Raw genomic sequence first — 23,176 nt, forward strand, 5'->3', positions numbered from 1 at the left:
AGCCTGCCGTGCTTCCAGGTCTGCGACCTGACTCAGGGTAAGTCAGATGGGTCAATGTGTCAGGAATTGCCTTCAAGGAGATAAATCCCAGAAAAAAAAAAAAATCCTCTTGGCCCATGGCGGAAGGAGAAATTACATGCCAGCTCTTTAATTAAAATTACAGCAAGTCAAGTAGCTGATACTTTTCCCCTCTCCTGGTAAGGGGGATGAGACATTGTTCACAAGGGTGTTCTGTCGTGCCTCGCTGATCAACCGGCAGGCCAAGTCCAGAAAGAGTTTTTCCACATTATCTGATTCTTTTGCTGAGGTTTCCAGATAGTACATGTCCTGTGCTTCGGAAAACTCTGCAGCTCTCTGCTGGGAGACTTCCCTCTTGTCAGCTAAATCAATCTTATTACCTGCATTGATAAAAGATTTTAGAAAGGGGATTAATTTGACTTCCAAAACAGGAGAAACAGAAGTTGATGAGGGATATAGAAGAGTTCGGTGTTGTATATGTGTATGGACAGTGGTTTTGATGTGAAGCTCTTCGTGCTTGCTTTCCCCTCCAAACAGTGGATTCCCCAATACACGTGACCAAGTCAATTTAATATCAGCTCATTTAATGGAATATGTCCTGTGGACATCCAAGTCAGTTAGCTTTAATTTAGCACCAGTGCATCTGTTTGCTGCTATCAACTGACATTAAAGGATTTCCATTTTAATATCTATTGAAAATTCTCCTGCTCTTGCTCTGAGAAGTACTTAAAACGTCAATTATAGCATGCAAGACACCAAACATGGTATTTCTCATGTCATTACAAGCTTTGAAAGAAGCCTGGCACAAAAGGCTGCTTTCCTATTCCAATATTCCCGTGAAGGATTTGGCTGTTGAGGCTGAAGAGGGATGAACTTGGGGGGCACTCGCAGAGTGAGGTGGGGCGAGAAACCAGCCCCTTCCTTTGGAGAGCTCGGTTTAGCAGAGAGTTGATTAAAGCCTCCAGCAAGCGTCTGATATGATTATACCCTATTACCAGCCACTTCACTTCAAACATGATGTTTTTGCCATAAATTAATCTTACAGAGATGATAACAGACCAGGACCTGCGAAAACAGGGGGCTGCGTCCATGGACTCAGCAGGTTCAGGAAGAAACTGGTCTCACTTCTACCAGCAATTTTGTGAGAACTAGTGGGAGGAAGAGACTGCACTTCCACTAGCAAGCCACACTTCATTGCCCTCCTCTCGTCTAAGACCCCCTTTCTTTCCTGATAAAGCAGTTTCTTGGACCCGCTGCATACACTGAAGTCACCTTCCTAAACAAATCATCACTCAACACAAGCAGTGTATGGGTGCCACCATCTTCAAAGCGTGCTTGATGGCTGTTACCATTAATATTTTGTGCTGTAGATGCTGATAATTAACTTAATGTTCCCTAAAAAATTAATGCATACATTTGTTAGTCAGGTATTAATTATTTCTGCACCATTTGTACCCATGCCATACCCTTCTTATGGAGTATAATGAGTTTCTCATATGGGAACTCCTTAAATCCTAACGCTCACTTGTAACACCACTGGGGCATGTAAAACTCAAAAGAGTTTCAAAGACACCTTAAACACATTTTGCAATCCTCTAGACTTTTCTCTTAAATAGCAAACTATTAAAGGAAATAACGACACTGCAGTATGAAACTTTTTGGCTTTCCCCAACTTATTTTTTCATTGTTTTTTATATATCCTTGGGCCTTTAAAAGCCAAGTCCTAACTATCAGATGCTGAAAGCAGAGCAGGGAAAAGCACGGGAAGGCAAAATAACCTTCACCTTGCTCGTAGCAGACAGATGGTCTGAGGTCTGCTTTAGCTCGAGCTGAAGCTCTGCAGATCCGCATAGCATCCAGTTATTTATTTTTAGTTTCCCTAAAATTCATGCAAAAATATCCAGTTTTTCAGCTCTGCCCCATCTGTGAATGCTATTGATCCACACAACCTTCACATCGTGAACTGGCTCCCAGGTGAGACAAGACTCCAGTTGCCCCACAGCTATGGGGTACAGCAACCTGCAGACAACCCTAACTTGAGCAGATCCTTGTATACTTGGAGAGATCTGAGCTGGAAATCACAAGGGAAACTGCTCTATTCTTAGCTCACTTGGTAGCTGCACCATCAACGCTTTAGTCCCATATGGAACCAACTGGTGGGAAGTACCCACCTCTGCATGCAATAGCCTTAGACCTGAGGCAGGACCACACTGAGAAGTGCCTGTGGTGTCCTGAACATCACTACCAGCACCTTGGGGTTATTTGCAGACGGAATGGTCCAAGCACTGGGTTTAAGGCACCAGCTTCACCCTGTGCCCACCTACAGTTACAATCAGTTGGCCACAAGATCTGCTGCACCAGTTTGAGCATCCTGCACCACCAGTTCCCACAGATGCCAGGTTTTGCTCCTGCTAATGCCTCCATCTTCCACCAACCCCTCAACACGCACAGCTTGCCCCCTCATCGCGCCACCACCCCGCCGGGGATGATCGTCACTTACCCACTAGCACGGTGATGACCTTATTGCTGGCATACTGCTCGATTTCTCGCAGCCACTCGGGGAGACACCGGAAGGATTCTTCGCAGGTGATGTCGTAGGTCAAGATTAACGCATTAGCGCTGCGATAATAACTTTGCGTGATGGATCGGAATCGCTCTTGTCCTGCCGTGTCCCAGATCTGCAGCTTTTGGCATAACAAGGAAGGGTGGTAAAAGAGGAAAAAAAAAAAGTTATTTAATTTTTTATTTGATAGCAGCATTGTTTTGACCTAAAAAAAAGCCCTACAAGGTAAAACCAATGGTGGGAAAGCACTTAGATCTTCTCCTCTTTGGCTTCCTTTCTCCCAGCATTTTTTGTTTCCGTTCCTGCACTCGTGGATTGAAATGCGAGGCACAAGTCAGCTGGCGCTGCTGCCGACAGCCTCTGGAAGCCACAGGTCTGCAGGCTTTCACATGACTGCTAGCATCAACATCCGCCATGCACCGAGCTGCTGACCCAGAGTTACAACACAGGCGCTGGAGGGAGGAATTCACTTCTGCCCTTCAAGTCCAACCGACAGCAGCATCCGTCCCAAGAAGAAATAAGAAAGCCTCTTCTCTAGCTCCCAAAGCTAGCTAGCGTTATCCTGAGGTGATGTACTGATGGGTGGAAACCACAAGAGTGAAGCAGCAGCTCAGCTGAAGGCTGACCCAAGGACTCTGACATGTTTCCTCTCCACAACTTCTGCTTGCTGCCTGCCTTCCCAACATGTAGAACTGGTTGGCATGTCCTCAGCTATATCAAAAGGGTCATGAGCGTTTGCCAAGCCTTCTGAGTCCAGGAAGGCAACACACATTTCCCAGTACAAACTAAATTCATACTGTTCTTATTATTTGACCATCTGAGAGTTTTTGGTGGGTCATCAAAACCTCAGTTTTTAAAAAAGGCAAAGAAACAAACATCCAAATTAAATCATTTCAGCACAAAAGAGTGCTTCTCGGCTACAGGTTTTATTTTTTTAAAGCACCCCTCCCTGGAATTAAATATGGGAAAGGTTGATTTCCAGTCAGAATCATGTGTACTTTGGGAAAAAAAAGGCAAAGTATTTGAGATTTTTTCCATATATTCAGCAGTCTGTAACAGAGAAAAATGTTATTCTTGCCCAGTTGCAAAGTCCAGCTATGCCAGCTACTCATCACAAATGTGCTAGTCTGAAATGAGAGCTCCCAGTAGCAGCTTTCAAACGTGGGCTATGATTTTGAAAAAGTACATTTTTTTTGCAGCAAAAGTAATTTGTGGCTGGCTCATAAGTCCTGGGCACAGTTGTGTTTAAATGGCTGAACCTGGCACCTGCGGTTAAGTGACATACAAAACCGTAAGTGAAATTCAGATAACAAATGAGTTCCCATTAAACCAAACCAGCCTCCAAACTCTGGCAGATAGAAAAACTCAGATAATTTTGTTGGTGGTCTGCTATTTCCCAGGAAAACCATTTAGTGATTGCTCTACTGGTTACCTCCAGCTTACATGTGTTTCACATATATTGAGATGTTCAAGCTGATAAAAACTTCATGTGAGCACGTTCTTCCACCGCTTTAACGTAACAGACACTGGAAGCAAAAGGAATTGCCTATTGCCCTGGGGGAGAGGGTTTCCCACGGGCTGCAGCCGTGACTCTGCCTGTGAGCTGGGTGCAGAAGGCAGGGAAGAGCCCCCGACCTTACAGCCATTGATAAACTCTTCCAGCACACAAAACGTACATCTTGCACTTCACCCCACTGATTATTTCTGCCAAATAAATTATTTCACAGCAACCATTTTACTCGTATCTTTTTCTTTTCAGATGAACAGTGCCTGACCCAGTCTGCAGAGGTGGTGGATGCCCCATCCCTGGAAACGTTCAAGGCCACGGTGGACGGGGCTCTGAGCAACCTGATCTGGTTGGAGATGTCCCTCCAACATGGCCTTTAAAGGTCCCTTCCAGCCCAAACCCTTCTGTGATTCTCTGAAAACCTAAATGTTTGTTTTCTTGGAGCCAGCTGATGCTTCTCGCTCTCCCAACATTTGCACATACATTTTGCTTTGTGCATATGAACATTTCCCCCAAATGCAGTAAGACCACATGTCCATACAGCGCAGCGCTCTGTTCGGAGCACTGAGGATGTTTAGCTTTGACCAGCACGACAACTGCTATCTACTTGGCTCAGATTTGTGTAGCCTGTTCGGGCAGCTGTTGTACGTATTTTTGGTTTTATTAGGAAAGGCCAAGCAGATCAAAAGCCCCCTCACCTGCACAGTGCTGCCAGCTCATCTGTCAGCAAGCTTTAGCAGCTGCTCATATCTAACATGGCTTGCACGCAGCTTTCACGCTAGCAAGTCCCTCTCCACTGCCTTTCAAATGCAATTTTGAAAGCTGGTATGTATTTTTCCCCAGAAACCTATCATTTCTTTCCAAGTCTGAAAACCTTTTCGGTAAAGAGCTCTGCTCTCTCATCCTGGATCCCAGCAGACGCGCAGGAGATGCTGCTTGGCACAGAAGTGGAGTCACGGCTCGGGCACTGTTAAATGAGCTAACAGTCAGAGAAGTGCCTCGTTTGACTGAGATGTCATTTTTATTGCTCTGTGCTGACTCATCCCTGCTTTTCCCGCTCATTAAATGTTTATTCTCACTAGCACTGCTTACTCAAAAAGTTTCAGCTACAAGATCACTCCCTGAAGGAAATTCGTTTGCCTTTCAGGTGCTGGCAGGCTCATTCAAACGCCCAAACGCATCGTGCCAAGCTTCCTCCCAAGCTTGGTCATCATGGCTGAGCTTTGGCAACTACAATTTACCCCACTGGTGGGGTCAGGAGAGCGACTCTGATTTAATGACTCATTATTTGCTACGTGAAATACAGCTGGTATACCAGCGACCCCTTGCTAAGGCTCTGTGAAACACGAGCCAGCCCCAAGGTGATTAAGAGAGTTGCTTGGGTGGACGATTGTGCATTCATCAGATGTTTGAAGGGCAGCAGGGGCTTACCACGCCAATGAGTTTGCACTTCACTTGTAGAGTTTCCCTGAACAGTCCTTGCCTTGACAAAGCCCATGTCGGCACGACTGCTCCCAACCTTCTCTTAAGGAGTCTGCATCCTCAGTCCAAGCTGGTCTTAAAACAGGATTGTGTCATGGGAGCAACACATCAAACGCAGATAAAACCTTAGGGTGCGTTCACCTGTCCAAAAAACAGACCTCTGATATAAGCAATGTGCTTAAGGCTCCATCTGTACTGGAGAGGGAACCAGATGCTTGGAAAGGAGAGGTGTCTGAAGTGGATGGGATTAATCTTCCTCCAGATTGCTTTTCTCCCTTCATTGACCAGGACAATCTTGAGACAGCTGGTTTAAGCCAGGTATATAAAGGGGAAAAAAAAAAAATAAAAAAAAATGAACTCCACCTTCAGTGCAATACTTAAGGCATTTACCATCTTAGATCCTTTGTGTTGCTCCACTGGAGCTGATTTTGGCTGAAAGAAGCATCTCTGCTGTCCTGAGGAGCCTGGACAAGCAGCATCCATCTCCTGGCCTGCTAATGAACATCACAACCACCGAGGTAAGCACTGGTACCACAGGGGCTACACACCATCCTCGCTGCTTTCCGGCTGCTCTGTGCCACTTGCACAGCGATGTGCTGAATATTAACTTGATCTTTACCAGGTGAAGGTATTTACACCTCTTGTCCTTCACTTGCTCAGCCTGGAAAGTCTTCTAGCCAAGGACCACCACTTGCCATAGGTTTGTACAGCTCCTCACGCAGCAGGGTGGCAGCCTGCTGACGTGACCACGGCGGCTTTTAAAATCTGTCCTGAACTTAGGAACACATCACCTGACTATTTTTCTTCTCAAAAACACCTCTGAAATAAAAAAAAAAAAACCTCTGCACTGAAATACAGGTGAAAAAAACCCAGAGTTTAAAATCTGCACAAATCCACTCTTGCCATCCCATTAGTCGCACAAGCTTAAAAATGAGTCTCGATGTCACATCCAGCCACTGCCATGCCGCTGCTGCTCTCCCATTTGCTCACTACTAGAGCTAATGAAGGCAGCAAGGGGAAAACCCCTTGTTTTTCACTTCGATGGCTGTGGATTTAATGAGGGCAGAGTAATTCCAGGAGCAGTTCAGGGACCCTGGACACCTTGACGTTAGAGGCTCAGATAACCATACTCTTCTCCCACCTCTTGGACACCACAGTAGCTCTAGTGAAATCTCCACTAATGAACGAAACAGCACCACCCAATGTCTCTGGGTGCTGGAACACAACCATGGATCCCACTAAAGCATGAGATTGGTCCCTGGTGTGTTTTGGCCCAGACAAAGCAACTCTGTCCAGTGATGCTCAGTTTGGGAGTTAGCACAGGACAAGGACAGTTTCCCAACAGCAGTTTGGTTGCAACCACCCCATTTTGGAGGGTGAAAGAGTTAATACAGAGGACACTGCCCTTCTCACTTCAACCCATTGACCAAAGCATCAGTGTTGCGACCATCTCAACTTCTCTCAGATCTATAACTTGGCAGAAGCGGAAGATGAGCCTTCAATCGTGCAGAAGCACACAAGCCCAGAAACCTGCTCTCCTCCACCGGCCATGTCGGGAGCTCACAGAAGACGACATTCACCAAGTACATCCCAGTGGGAATGCAACAGATTTCTGGTTACCAGAAATGCCATACGTGGAAGTTGCACTGAAGTGCTTCTTCACCCCTCCTCAACCCCAGCCAGGTATAATCTCAGTGTCTCCCGAGCAAGGACAGAGTTTGGCAAGATCTCCCCTTTCTATTTTCTCCCTTATAGCAGGATTACTGTTATGACACTGATGGTAATTGTAGAGAGGAGCGCAAAGATCATTAGATCCAGCATTGCCTGAGCCGTGCCATATAGCCACATGCCCATGGGCCTTCCAACAGTGAGAAACCTCAGCTACGGTGCTGTCTCACAAGTTTATGCTGAAAACCATCAGGCTCCTACCTTTACTTTTTCACCATTTATCTCCACAGTTTTAATCATGAAGTCAACCCCAATCGTGGCTCCTTGACCCGGTGGGAAAAGCCCCTGAAAGAAAACAGAGTTTCGTTAAGCAAATTTCTGTAACATGCTCTCGGTGCCAATCCTCACCCTTTTCCATCCCCAAAACTACTTCTCCCTTGTCCCCTTCCCCAGACACTTATTTCCATAACATTTAGAGAGGAAAATGTGACATTTCCCCAGCACAAAGGTTATCATAACTCAACCCCACAGTGCTTTCCCAGCCTACACATCCCTAGTCAGGTAGCAAGTAGCTGCTGACAATTCCTAGGGGAGAGTGCAACAAAAAACCAAAACTGATGTTTTATAACAAGTGCATCATGCATAACCTTCTCTTGCCCCAGATCACAGAAGCCTGGTCCTTTCCCTGTTATTATCCCACAAAAAAAAGGTCTGGTGTTTAACAGAAGACACTGGACCGATAGCCCAGGACCCAGATTATTTAATTATCTACTAATACCAAATACCAGGGAGAGCTTTGTGTAGTGAGGGATGGGCATGAGAAGGCACATGGGAGCGCACGAGGAGATGTGTTGATCCTTATAACTGGTCCAGAGCACCTCCAGAGCAGGAGAAGTTTTCCCAGTGGCTTTCAGAGGGGACTTGTCATCTTCTGAGCGATGAGTTTTCTCTAACACGACATCCCCAAAAGGGCTAAGTACAGCGCTAGACACAGAAGTGCTGCTTGTACTAGTACGTTACTACAGGTGATGCATGTACCAGGAGCACGGACACTAAATTACTTTGGAGCTGCAATGCCGGCAGAGCCCTCGCTCCATGCTCCTGTCTTGATGTCCCATGTCCAAGAGGTGGCCAGCCTTACCTGAGTGAAGCGACGGACTAAGCAGGTCTTCCCCACACCGGCGTTGCCAATTAAAACAATTTTGAAGAGGAAATCATAATCTTCCATACTCATTTACGCAGCTGCAAGAGAGAGAGCACAACACGATGTGAACCAAGGCGGTAGGGAAATGCCCTTTTATTCTTGCTGAACTTTATTCCTCCAAATATTCAGAACAAAGGTCTCCTGGTGTGCGCGTGGCTCTCCAGATAAGGGAGAAGAGCCCTTCCCGCTCTGAGTCAGGGCATCCACGTAGTTCAACATCAGCTGCTGTGAAACCTCGGCCACGTTTTGGCTTTCACGCCGTCTCACCTGGCTGCCCACGAATTAGAGAAGCTGGTTCTCAGCTTTCAGAGCAACGCTCTACAAGCCCAAACCATCATTTCCACAAAAGTTTGTTCCGCTTTCAGCTGTGTCAGCTCCAAAGGAAAGAGTGGATTTTGCTGCATTGTTTGAGGGGATTGCGTAATTTACTTCTGTTAGGGCAACACCCCAAAATCTCTTGTGAGCATCTCCAGGCAGATGTTGGGGACCCACAGAGCAGGGCTGGGGCACACATGAGGGCAGAACAGATGGGGAAATTAAAATAATTTTAAATTTTTTTTGCCTTTTTTTTTGTTTGCCTTAGAGATAGAATGAGCTCATTTGCTAAAATCTTAGTGGGGAGAGGGGTAACAGTTTGGCTGAAGTACATTAAAAGAGTATTTTAAAAAAGAAATATCAGATGCTATTAGGAATCTTGCTGCTCCTATGATAATTTTGTTTCATGTTGTGAGGATAGCTTGCTTGGTGTAAAGCTTACATGGGAAGTGAACGCAGAGGAGCCTGGGGTGGGGAGGACCCAGCACACATCCCCCCCACCAAAACCAGCCTCCTTGGCAGGATGCAGAGGCTGACATTTCAGCAGTGTCACGGGAGATGGGCAGGGTTGTCTACACAAGGGAAGACCTACAGGGCTTCCTTAGGCCACTCAAAGTACGGGGAGGACCAAACATAAACACAGAGTTTCTTGCAGCTGAGCAAGGCATGAGGGGTGAGTATCTACATCTCCAGTGCACCCAAGGGTGCCACCAAGACTGTGACCAGAGAAGGGGTCTGTAACCTTCAAGAAAAGCAACAACAGGTAGAGGAGGTTTGTTTGGAGATTTTAGGCAGACAGAAAAACCTGCAGAGAAGGGAGCAAAAGGGCAATGTCCAAACCCAGCTATGTCCAGGAGGATCCAGGTATTACAGGTGGCATCAAAGACCTGTCCTCAAGACTGCTCTGGGGTAATGGCATAAGAGACATCAGTAAGGAGGCAGATTTACAAGCCACGTTGAGATACCAAGTAAGGTGGTACCTGAGCATCGGTACCTAACCCACCAGTACCTATAGCTTGGGCACTGGATGAGGAGACAGAGCCAAAGATGGGAAGCATAGGAGATGGGGGGGTGGGTGAAGAAAAAAGTATTGTGGAATTGCTATCCTCAGTAAAGTCCCAGATTGCTTAGAGGGTTTTTACAGAGCTGACGAAGGGAATAAATGCAGCATGGGTGAAACAGGCTTCTCGCGCTCAGCCCAAAGGCAGAGTGCCCTCTCCCGCTGTCCCCAAAGGCCCCTCCTTGGGGAGGTTCATTGCAACCCTGCTGTGGCCGCACACCAGAAGGCCCCATTCCCACCATACAGCTGTGATAGACTTACAGTCAAACAGTCAGAGAGTACAGCATAGAACTGAGACAGCCTGTGTCTGCCTGGCAGGGCACACCGAAACGGCTCTCCAAGAACCACCGAGAGCCTGGTGGACCTGACGGCAAAAGAGGTGGAAGACTGACTCAGCCACTCCATGTCTATATGATCCTCGGCCTTTCCAGCAGCCTAAAAAAAGCATAACCACACCAATTAGTGACTAATGATCCGCACCACATCAGCAGATGGTTAGCAGGGACACGGCTGAGTCACTACACGGACATGTCACTTCGCCTGGGCCAGCGACACAGCGCCACTCTTGCCCTGCTGCTGCTTTGCTGGGCTGGAGCTGTGATTCCTGCAAAGGGCCAAACAGCAGCAGCGGGAGCCACCCCGAGGATGCTCTAACCCCACCTTGCTCTGACATGCAAGACCTCGCAGCTCTCTCCTATCTCTTAATACAGTGCAAGAGCGGGATGTTAAAAAGCAGCCTCTAAAGATGCCCTTTTTTATTTTCCGCAGTTATTTTGTGTTTCCTATTTCCGTATTTCCTATTTTGTTCCCTATTTCCATGCCTGGCCTTTCCCAAACCGGACTGGATAACAACAACCATATTAAGAACACGTTGGCAGCGCTCTTACAATCAAGGGTAAACATTAATATATTATTTCAATCTTTCACACTAGCCAACGTGAAGAAAAACATGATCATCTACTAAAAGCTATTTCAAGACCAGAGAGACTTACTCAGCACTGGATAATTATCTCTGGGATGCTTCCAATCCCAGAGGGCACTGCTCTCCCCACCCCCAGAGAGATTTCAGTTCTATTACTTGTACCCTAAACAATCCAACATTCAAACATATCTTCTCAGGAAGCTTAAAAATAAACTTCCTCTGCAGATCTTTTAGCTCAGAAACGCTAAATGGCTCAGACATAACTCTAGGGTATGTCTGACCCCCTTCGTTAGTCTCCAGGACTAATCACATGTGATAATGACCCCAAACGGGAACTGGAAAACAAGCCAAGGCCATAAAACAAACAATGTGACGATGAGATTAAATGCCAGAACTGAAATGACAAAAAAAAAAGTGGGGGCACAAGAGGAAAGAAAGCAACAGACCAAGCAGCAGGGAAGAGAGAGAAGGAATTTGGGAGGTGGAGCGGGCAGGTGAGGTTGCCCATCACTGCCCTGTTGTTGCCCCGTTCACCAACATTGCTGTTTCTTCCCTCCAACGTCCACACGTGCCAACCAACCACGCAGTCAGCGCTGAACACAGAAACATTGCATCAGTTACCCTTACGAAATCTCCTCCCTCCTTTCAGCCAAGTGACCTTTGCTGCTGAGTCAGGCAACCCTCCCTCTCCCCAGGGAAGATGTGTCTCAACCTCTGCCCCGCTCGCCACGCAATGTGCATCTCAGCAACACATCACACTTTGAGTTATGTGCCTTGAAAAAAAAAAAGATTAAAAAAAGAAAATGCAGACTGCAATATTGTTTGCTTGTTTTTAGTTTTGGGGTTCAGCGTTTGTTTGTTTTTCTTTCTGTTTTCTTGTGTTTGCAGGCGCAGGGCTCTGCTTTGCATCCCTGTGGCGGTTGAAGGCATCGGGGCCGCAGCTGCCTGTCCCACCGCAACGGCAGGGGATGGGATGCCGGTCCATGCCTCAGCCACCCTCACCACATTTGTTTAAATCACAAACAGGGCTGGTTACAGCACAGAGAGATGCCCTGTCAAGACATGAAACAAGGGAGAAAACTGGATTTCACCGCCGTTTTTCCCAGAGGCAGTTTGTACAGCTCGCACCCCATCCACCCCCTCTACAGCTCATGACCTCCCTGAGCTGTTCCCACCAGCCTTGCATGAGATCAGTTTTGCCAGGTTTTGGGGTTTTTTTTTCCATTTGGGTCACTGCTCAGCTCCACTCCATCACACAACCCCACGCATGGTCACTGCGGGCAGGAATGAGGAGCAGGAAGGGTGAATCAAGTGGGGCAATCACCTGGAGAGGTGTTCCATCAGCAGGAACGCAGCCAAAGGACAGCAGGACACATTTCAGGCTTAGCTGGTTTTCTTTAATTGGGCAAGACAGTGCAGTAAATGCTGTTGGTATTTTACAATTATTAATTCCAATTTAGCCAAAAGATTGGTGAGATCCACCCAAAATGAAAGCACAAGGGCCAGGAGCTTTTACCCCTCCTTTCCCCATGCAAGCTGATACAAGCAAGCTCCAGCTCCCACGGAGGCATGGGCTCCTCACTGCCTGTAGATATAGGACAGCGCACTCCCTCCTGCTTCTCCTATTCACAAGTCATGAGGCAAGGCATTTATCCGCAATAAATACATGCTTCAGGGAGTAAGATATCCAGGTGCGATCTAGTTTATTTCCTTACATGATGTCCTCTCCTGCATTTGCTCCACTCACCTCTTAGTTCTCCCTGATCCACTTTGGTTGACTTGACTTCAGAGTGTTTATCGTCACCCAAACCAATTGTTTTTTGCAGTGTTTGTTCACCCATTAGTTTGGATGTGCACAAAGTGTTCCTCCTCATCTCTGATCTACTCTGACCACACCACGCTCAGCCTCTTTGGGTACCACTGAAGTGCAGAAACACAAGGCAAAAGTTCATACAGTATCTGGGAGAGATTAATGACTTCGGACTGACCAAGTTCTCCTTCAGATAGACGAAACCACAATTCTGCCTGTCCCTTATTAGCTTTTACACTAGGATCAGCCTTTGCACAAAACAAACAGCAAGTGTGAGCGAAGTTTTTAGCTGATAAAGAAATTTCTGGTACTTCTACCCCGACTCCTTTACTTACTCCCGACTTTCTACCTCTAGGCATGGTGAGAGGAGACTATGATGACGGCTTTGCCCGAGTCATTTTGGCTCACGGAGTCAAAAGTAGAGTGGGAGACTTCAAAAGAGCAAGTCTTTCTCAGCTGATCACAAGGTGTGCTCACCTCTGCCTATCTTCTGCCCTCCATGAAGATCACAAGATAACACATGCTCAGGAGACATGATGGACAGCCTTCGTCTGAAGTCAAAAACCTTTCATGTTTAAAAGAATGCTTTGATGTCTTCATTTTAGAAGAAGAAAACAGAAATAACCTGTTGTTTCTAAACCCCCATGGTATCTCAGCCCTCTTCTGAGTTAGAGGCGCAAGAGTCATGGAGCAGCAGTTCACATCTCTGCAGGGCCAGGTGACAACCAGAGCAGGGAGTGCGTGGCACATTGTCACATCACCTTCTCTCCTCACCAATCTCACTCACAGGTTTTCATTTTCTGCAGCCTGAAGCAGCATCAGAAGGCTTCATGGGTATGTCCTGCTTATGAGTCATGGGTAGGGGACCACTTTTCCCAAATCAGAACAGGTCAAAACAAACAGGCTTAGTACGGCCAGGTGATGCAGACTCATGCATGGCTATCGAATCATAGAATCATTTAGGCTGGAAAAGACTTTTCCTATCAGAGTCCAACCGCAAACCCAACACTGCAAAGTCCACCACTAAACCATGTCCCTAAGCACCACAGCTAGACATCTTTTGAATACCTGCAGGGATGGTGATTCCATCTCTTTCCTGGGCAGCCTGTTCCAGTGCTTGACAACCCTTTCGGTGAAGAAATTTTTCCTAATATCCAGTCTAAATCTCCCCTGGCACAACGTGAGGCCACTTTGTCTCATCATATCGCTTGTTACTTGGGAGAAGAGACCAACCCTCACCTCACTACAATCTCCTTTCAGGTAGTTGTAGAGAGCCATAAGGTCTCCCCTCAGCCTCTTCTTCTCCAGACTAAACAATCCCAGCTCCTTCAGCCACTCCTCGTAAGACTTGTGCTCTAGATCCTTCACCAGCTTCATTGTCTGTCTTTGCATGTGCTCCAGCACCTCAATGTCTTTCTTGTACTAAGGGGCCCAAAACTGCACACAGTATTCAAGGTGTGGCCTTACCAGTGTCAAGTACAGGGGCACAATCACTTCCCTACTCCTGCTGGCCATGCTAGTTCTAATACAAGCCAGGATGCCACTGGCCTTCCTGGCCACCTGGGCACACTGTCGGCTCATATTCAGCCATCTGTCTACCAACACCCTGAGGTCCCTTTCCAGTAGACAGCTTTCCAGCTACTCTTCCCCAAGCCTGTAGCATTGCATGGGGTTGTTGTGACCCAAGTGCAGGACCCAGCACTTGGCCTTGTTGGAGCTCATACAATTGACCTTGGCCCATGGATCCAGCCTGTCCAGATCCCTCTGTAGAGCCTTCCTACCCCCAAGCAGATCGACACTCCCACCAAATTTGGTGTTATCTGCAAACTTACTGGGGGTGCACTTGATCCCCTCATCCCGATCATTGGTACAGTTAGTAAACAGAACTAACTCAAATACTGAGCCCTGGGGAACACTGCTTGTGACCGGCCACCAACTGGATTTAGGTCCATTCACCACAACTCTTCGGGCCTGGCCATCCGGACGTTTTTTTTACCCAGCAAGCAGCTGCATTAAAAAAAATATCCACAGCTACAAAGGCTTCTTCACATTTAGGAATAAAGATTGAAACTGTATTAAGCCAGGAATGCTGATTACTTGCATCTCAGCTCTATCCCACCTCAAATCCTTATTCACAATCTACTGCTTCAATTAGGGAAGGATCTGCAGCCTCTTCCACCTGCTGGATCTAACCAGCAGGTCAGGGTGGGCTCTGATGTCTTTACATAATTTTTAATGAACAAGTATTTTCTGCTCTTCATCATCCAGCAGCTATAAACAGAAATAAATTTACCTAAACATCTCAAGTTCAGACAGCAGCCGTTATGTATACAGATACTACATTGATTGCACATGCCATACGAGCCAGGAAATTCAAAGCTAAGGCTAATATTTCAAGCAGAAAATTATTCCTTGTGGGCCAGAAAATTGCAGGGAACTCAGGCCTGGACATGCTGCTGCGTTACATAACTCAGGATAAAATATTTTCATTTCCAAAGCACCTGCCAACGCAGGCGGGCTCCTGCACTCAGCAAGCACGAGCCCAGCTCATGGCCCTCTGCAACCCAGCAGCCTGGACTTCCTCCCGCTCCCTTTCCCTCCTTCCTCACTCCTTCTTTACAAGGTTTAATTTCACTTCCATCCACACAGGAAAAATTAAGAGAGACTTAATCCCCACAAAAGCCTGGATCACCCATGCCACGGCCCTGCTCCGTGCTGGTCGTGGCAAAGCCACAAGAGATCCACGCTCTCAGCTAGGCAAGACATTAAAACTCCAGGGATGTCTTTCCCAAATTCAAGCGAGACAAATTTATCACAGGCACGTGGGATTTGCAGAACCCGGCATTTCTCATCTCCGCCCATGAAACTCACCATTCCAGGCAAGCAGTATCCAGTTGCCTCCACACTGGCAATCCCAAGCATGCCTCTACATCAAGGATGGTCCCTCACAGGAAACGAGAAGGTCCCGAGCGCAGAAACACCAGGCAGAAACACAGCAGCTTTTATCCTACACGCACACACACCTCCATGGTACATCGGGCCTGCAGCGTGCTCACACTACCACTGACAAATTCAGCTCAGTAAGTCCATCCAACGCTTCCAGGAGGCATCAAGCAACTACACATGTACTGCAGGGAGGCGTGGGGCTTCCCCGTGCACAGCAGCCCCGTCAGCTGACCAGCCACCAGTCATTCAAAAGTCTAGACACGTTTTAAAAAAAAAAAAAAAAAGGCAAATCCCATCCAAACCTTCCAGATGGAAAAAGCAGTATATTATGAAAACCTCAGCCCTGCCCAAAAATTTTATTTGGAGAAGTTCTTGCTCCTCAACCCTTTGCTCAGGATATTTCTCCTACAGAAACTAAGTGAACTTGCTGAGTAGGTGTAAGTTCTTGTGTACCACAGGTATGTTTTATCTCACATAAATATTTCTGTAAACCACAGAAAAGCTAAATCTGAGGGGTTTTGCATCAATGACTGCACAGAGCAACCCAGTGCTTCCCCTCACCTCTTTTGACACCAGGCAAAATTTGCAGCTCAACGAACTATTTTGATCAGGTCATGGCTCACGTTACTTGGCATCCAGGAGCTTGTGGAAGCGCTACAGAGGAACACACTGACATATGACTACAGGCACTTCACCATAAAACAAGCGGGTAAATTCAGCACCAATATCAGCCCAAGGAACTCGGCTTTACTGGGCAGAAGGAGCTTGGTGGAGCAGGATGCTCGGCTGTGATGCCCACACTCAACATGAGAGGAACCCTCTAGAGAGGAACCTTCCTCACTTCCAGAAATAACTGACTGCAGACTGCCCTCTTTGTCTGCCTGCTTTGCTTAATGGTGGAGGTTACAGATCTCGCATTTAGGAGCAATCTTTGGATTTCCATGTGCTCCTGGCATCCCCTGATGGTGAAAAGGCCTCGTGTCCGTGCTGTCCACCGTGTATAAAGTCTTCTGGGTGGCCTTGCATCAAAAGCAGTATTAATGTACATCATTAATCATTTTTCGTTGGATGACAGAATGATGGGTGGTGTTTGGGTTGGGCTCATTCTTGAGGATCTCAGTGCCACCAAAGCTTCTTCAGGAGAGGCCAGGCAAGTCCCAGCTTCCATGGCCCAGCATTCTCATAACTTTCCCACCTCCTGGAGGGAGGGGAGACTCAGTGACATTTCTAACGCACTTCAGTGTTGCGAATGGCCATGGAAGTGCAAAATATCACATGCAGACAGCAAGTTTTATTCCATCAAATGTATCTGAGGATTGAAGGGTTAATCAACGATGACTCTCCTTGCACAGCTAAATGAACTAATCCCATTTCTGCATTACTTAGGAAAAATTAGACACACACAGAGTACTTGGAAAAGAACAAATAGAAAATTAATTTCTTCAGGATTGGAAAAAAAAAACCTTCTGACATGCACCTCCACAGTAGTTGGCTGGTGGCCAAACCACACACCAAAAGCAGCACGCCCAGGGTACACACCATCTTCAGAAATCTGTTTCCAAGCGTGAGAACAGCCTCACACTCCATTTACTGGCAGAATCTGGGTTCTGACTGCAAAAAAAAAGTCAGTGCAATCTTAACACATGCTTTTATAAAAGTCTTTTAAGATATGGCTGGACAAAGAGACCCAATAGCCCATGCTGAAAACACCACTCTGTTGGTTTTGGCCACATTTTAGTAAATTGTGGGGCCACCGAGATGTAGGCTCTGCAGCGACACATTTCTGCATGGAAGCAGTTAAAGACTCAGCCAGCACAGCAGACAGGCTGACTTCCAAGTGTGGAAAACTGCATTGCCAGAAATCCAGCCAAAAAATGCTGCTTTATCCACTCAAAAACAACAGCTTCTTCCCAAAGGAAAAAAAAAAAAACCCAGAAACGAACAAAACTATTTTTTAAAACTACAGCCAAGCATTAACCGGAATGCGTCTTGCATGGAAAAGCCAGGAAAGCTTCTTAAGTCCAGCTCTCTACAATGGGAAATAAAGCTCCCGCACCAAGACCTGACCCAATGAAACAGGGAAACTCATCAGGAGCTTCGGTGAGAATTTCTCTGCCTTTAGAAACCAGACGCAGGATCAGGCTGAACCCCAGGCATCTCAGATGAGCTGGGACAGGTTTATGGGGACAGCAGCCCTGCAAGCAGGGAGGCAAAGCTGGAGAGGAATGATCCACCCTTGGTGCAGAAGAAAGGCTTGTGCAAATTAACCGGGTAAAGGGCAAAGAAGTCTCACGACACATTTGTTTGGTAGGTTGGCATGGGGGGGTTGAGTGGCATCACAGCTATACGCGGAGATGTTTTGATGCTGGGTGACAGGGCTCTGATAAAACACTTGCAAGATCAGAGAGTTTGACACCGAAATTTTTGACAAGATACAGGAAAAGCCATCACAACTAGAGGATTTCAATAAAATATTTACAAGAATATCATGGCTCAAATGAGGTTGCAAACATGGAAGTAGCATCAGTGTAAGTACGTCATTAACCAGTGTCCCATAAATGTATTCTGCTATATGAATATGTACATTAGATAGTTTAGGTTAGGCATATCCAAGAAAATTTTCTCGAGTTTTAACTAAAATGACACATCTTACTGCTGTTGACCATGTTGTTTTGATTGTGCCAAACACCATGGTATCAACAAAAATTTAAAAAGTTGTTAATAAGGTTTTGTTTTGTAAGAAGGCTTTTTAATTAAAAGAAATAAATGGTTATTTCCATCTCTTGATTTCTGGTCAAGTTAACTTGTGATTTACAGGGATTTACATCACTTCATTAAACCTAGTAGAAGTAACAAGTAATTAAGCCTCATTTAATCCTGCTTTCACCCAGCTGAGACCAGCGTCCGCACGCAGGGCTGCACTTGGTCCCCCTCGGCCTGGGCTGCAAGGCCCACGCAGCATCACGCATGATGCTCCTGTGCCGTGCCATGCTGTGTCACACCATGCCACTGGTGAGGCCACGCTGGGCCAGCCCAACAGTGTCCTGCAGTAGCAATCAAAAAGCTAAAAACTAACTGCTGTATTAAGATGAAAAATTGCTGTTTGTTTGTAATGGACAACAGGATCCACAAAAAAAAAAAAAAAAAAAAAAAAAAATACTTTTGGCTCTTAGTTCTGAGGCTTGGGACAGGTATATCAGATCTAAAGGTAACTTTCCTGAAATGTAATAATAAATTAGCAATGCCAACAGTAAAGGGAAGAGGTATAACCAAGATAAAAATCATAGAACCATACAGTGGTTTGAGTGGGAAGCAACCTTTAAAGATCATCCAGTTCCAACCCCCCTGCCCTCGGCAGGGACACCTTCCACTAGACCAGGTCATTCAAAGCCCCATCCAACCTGGCCTTGAACACTTCCAGGGATGGGGCACCCACAGCTTCTCTGAGCAACCTGTGCCAGTGCTTCACCATCCTCATCATAATACAAAAACCTAAAAAACTATCTTGCACACTGTTCTTGACAACTTATTTCATCATCCACCGAGTTGATCTTACTAATATTCAGACAGCTAGACCTCCTCAGGAGGGGACCATTCCTCTATACCAGATTCCATCTGCATCCGGTATCACCAGATCTCCAAAGGCGACACACGTTCTCCTACTACAGTTATGTCTGTTTGTGCTGGTTCTCTTAAAATAGCAAGAATGAAAGCGAAAACTGCAAAAGCCAAGACATTACAGCTGTGAGAACCGTACCTGCACTGTAGAAGCTGTAAGAAAAAAAAAAAATTAAAAAAAAAGAAATCATGTTCCTCAGAAGCATTTGGACTGATAATGTTTCATTAAGAGGAGCTAGACCCCAAACTGGCACCTCTCATACATTTTATCTCGCACCCTGAAGCACAACAAAGAAGCCTTCCCAAAACAATTATTGAAGGAGCTTTCTTCAGGAAACAATACAAAACCATTAGGGCAATTATTTGCACAGTACAGGTAACTCATCTTCAGTCAGTCTTTTGCATCTGGATTTTGCGGGGCAGCATCTTCCTGGTGACTCAAGAGGGAGGCGGGCACCCCTGGGCAAAACTTCCAGGCATGCCCTCTAATTCAAGAGCACAGCCTGCTACTACAGAGCAGGATTGTTACGAGAAATGTTGGGTTTTGGGGGCTTTTTCTCTTGTTTGTTTTGTTTGTTGGTTGTTTTTTTTTTTTTACTTATATGAGGAAATGAAGAAGTGATCCCGTGTTTCACCCAGAGGCTTCCTTATCACCACCACACGTGCAACACCAGCCAGCCACACAGGAGCCCCGTGCCACCACAACAGGAAAGGTGGCAACTTGCAACAGCACATTTGTGTTCAGGAAGGACTTCTGCCTCTGTTATGCATTTCAAAGGAAGGTTTCTCCTCCAGAAATGACAACTTTTTTGAACATGGAGGAATAAAATAGAGTTAAGTGTTCCAGGCTCCTGTTAACATGGCAGAGCAAGGCAACAGCGTTGGCTATTTAAATCCTGAGGAGGAGGGAGATGGAGAAGACGCTGGAGCAGCTGAGGGCAGCCTGGAGAAGCTCACCTCCCAGGTCCCCATTCTCTCCGAATAAGCTTGAAATCCCAAACCAGAGGGTCCTCTCTACCACTAAGATCAAGTTTGGCACGATGGGTCTAGGCTAGTCCTAGACTGATCCTCCATGCTCCCCAATTCACCAGCCCCTCTTATTTCCATTTTACCTCTAACATCACAGGTGCTCATGCACCCAAACATATATGCTTCTGCTTCCTAACAAAACTGCACCACCAGCAAAAGAGTTGTCTCCTCTAAAAAGTTTTCCCCTCTAAAAATGCTCTCTTTTGATGGAAACCCCCCAGCTGGGACGAGCCAGCCCGTCTGGCAAGCGGCTGAGCTGACGGGGAATATTCCTTGTATTTCTGCAAAGAAACACTGCGGTGTAGTTTTAGCTGTGAGGATCTGCCAGAGAGGCAGATGTTCCATGAAAACAAATCTTTCAGAAGGGAAAGAAAGTGGAAATAGAGACTGGGGTGTGGCTTCAGGGCTGGTTTAAGCTGCGCTAAGCCATGCTGCCTCCAACAAGAAGGTTCCCAGCCCCGGCCGCACCCAGCCAGCTGCACCAGGGACCCAAACCAGATGGGAACAAATTTAGGGGTGGGACAGCAGCATTAGATTTTACAGCCCTGGTTCCAGAATTTCATTTTTGTAAAAAAAGTATCTTTACTATAACTAGTATCTCTGTAATCGTCATTTCATATCCTAACAGCTCCTGAGTAAGAATTTTATAAGGACACCACAGGTCTCTTCATAGAGTAAGGAACAGTATTCAAGTTCTGCTTAAATTTTAGCTCACACGCGAACACGTATCCTGTTTTCAGTTCCCCTTATAGTTTAAGCTAGTTACAATACTTCTCATTTGTCCTAAACCACCAAAATTACAGTTGCTCATCCAGGGCAGCTATCTGCTGTTAAACCTCATTTCAGCTGTGAGCCAGCTGCAATTGGAGAGGCTGCATGGGTTAAATTTGATACTAAAATAAATCCCAAAAAAAGCAAAAAAAAAAAAAAGCAGCTGTTTAGTGGAAGCTTTCAGCTCTAGGTCTCCCACCACTGCAGGGACATTACTCAAACAGCTTACCTAAAAGCTTGAAGTCTGGAAAAAAAAAAAAAAAAAAAAAAGAAAAAGAAAAAAAAGAAAAAATTAAGAAACCCTGTGTGCCGGGGCAGGGTCTTTGAGATTTATTATGTAGAGCTGATGCGGGAAGTGGCACCTTGAGGGCTAAAGCAGGCAGGTTCCCACAAAACTAAGCATCGCATGGGCATGCACACGCACACATTAAAAAACCACGTTGGTCACATCAGCTCTCTAATCTGGCTAAATCATGTCTTCACCTCTGCGCACCTCTTCTCCCAGCTCAGCTACTCCCCATCTCCAGCCACACGGGTTAATAAATCACTGCAGAGATTTGCAGATAAAGATTTGCCTTTGGAGAGAAGGTGAAGGCGCAACTGCAGCTCCTGCAGCACCAGTATTCACCCTTCTGATCCTGTCAACGTTCAACAACCTTATGACATAGCCCAGGGTCTCCCAATACACAGTACACGCATGCCCTTTGCTCAGAAATATATTCCTGTCACAAACGTGATCTCTCAGGGCTTTTCTGATATAGGCATTGCTGTGTTTATATATAATGCCACATAAAAATTCAGAGATTGTCCTTTACTGCTGCTGATGTCATGGCAGCAGCCTATTGAAGTTCTGACCTCTTTGGGACTAATATTAGGAAGCAGAAAGCTATTTCCTTTTGTTGACTTAAATCAAACAGTAGCCAGTCCTCCGTAGAGATGTCGATGCCAACATGACGCGTGCAGCCTGGGCATTGCTGTCACTGCCCAGCCAGGGACCTTCACAGCCACAGCTTCATGGTCATGGGGACACAACCTGGCACATCAACACTGTGTTTGTGACCATTTATTTTTATTCCTTAGCAACGGAGCAGCTCTTGGAGTTGAGTTTTGGGTTTGGTGCTTTTTTTGTGTTTGTTGAATCTATATTTGGCACCCTGGGGAAATTCCTGAGCAGAAGATAGCAATTTTTAAGAGAGGATAAATGCTGGCACTCAGGCATTGCTGACAGTAACACCATCCCCAGGCTTTTGGTTTGCGTGAAGTGGTTGAGACCCGGAGCCGATGGGAGTCCTCACACAGACCAAGGCATCAAGAGTCACACCCATCACATGTTCTGCCTTTGCAAAATCTTGCCCCAGCGTAAGAAGAGGAAAAGATTTATTGGCTCATAAAGTCTCTAAGCTGTTTGTATCGTGTGTAAACCAACATCTCCAAGGCACTGAACCTCATCACTGTTCAGCTGCACTGATGGGTCCCATGATGGTTTTTGTCCCGTGGGAGCTAGGACCCCTCAGTAATAGCACTGACTCAGAGAGAGGGGGGGGGAAAAAAAGATACTTCAGTACAACACAGTAATTCTTAACTAAGACACCATTCTTACCATGAATCATGGAAATATCAATATCCCCCAGCTCTCTACAGCTCCCAAGCAGACATGCAAATTAAATCCTGCCTAATCTACATGAGAAAAACAAATAACACCTGATGTTTCCCAACTCTGCTAGCAACATGGCTTTCAAAAAAAGAAAAAAAGATTTAATCACAGGAAGGATAGAGAAATCACATGGCTCGGCAGTTTCATTGGTTGTCATGGCAAATTAAAATCCCTGACTCTCCGACTTGCGTGTTGTAGAGGAAAGGAGACAACAAATATGCCCTTTTTTTTATAACTAGAAAGGAATGTTTTCCTAATAATCACTAGTGAACCCACTGCACGCTATATATAAACAGCTGCTCCTTCCCAGGGACAATGTTTGCTGTTTCTTACTGCGCGACTCGCAGGGATCCAGGCAATTCAGCCCCAGCAGACACTCGGGTGCGGGTAATGAGGATCATGAGCTTTTTATATGTGGTGACTTCTTGCCTGCCAAAGGGAGCCTGAACTAGCTGGAGGGGGGTTCTCAGCTCCATGATGGCTCTGCCACCGGCTCCCCGGGGAGGCTGCCAGCACGGCACAGCCAGGGGAACCTGGCAACGGCACAAGTCCCCTCCCCTGCTCCCATTCTCAACATCACCACAGCATTTCTTGCCATGCGTCTAATAA

The 23,176-nt window shown here is 46.3% G+C and overlaps 1 protein-coding gene across 2 annotated transcripts in view; it reads right to left on the bottom strand.

The window, feature by feature from the left end:
- The window catches only part of RAB30 (RAB30, member RAS oncogene family), a 44,674-nt gene continuing 21,498 nt past the window's right edge, over positions 1 to 23,176 (bottom strand). For both annotated transcript variants that reach the window (XM_086739663.1, XM_086739664.1), the window contains exons 2-5: positions 8,380 to 8,480; positions 7,500 to 7,583; positions 2,519 to 2,702; positions 1 to 398 (exon numbers count right to left, since the gene is read on the bottom strand). In XM_086739663.1, the coding sequence (XP_086595789.1) occupies positions 148 to 398; positions 2,519 to 2,702; positions 7,500 to 7,583; positions 8,380 to 8,472 (612 nt within the window). In that variant the 5' untranslated portion in view covers positions 8,473 to 8,480 and the 3' untranslated portion in view covers positions 1 to 147. The remainder of the gene's footprint in view (positions 399 to 2,518; positions 2,703 to 7,499; positions 7,584 to 8,379; positions 8,481 to 23,176) is intronic.

Source organism: Chlamydotis macqueenii, chromosome 1, assembly GCF_036417535.1.
Source record: "Chlamydotis macqueenii isolate bChlMac1 chromosome 1, bChlMac1.mat, whole genome shotgun sequence".
In the NCBI taxonomy this organism is placed as follows: Eukaryota; Metazoa; Chordata; class Aves; order Otidiformes; family Otididae; genus Chlamydotis; species Chlamydotis macqueenii.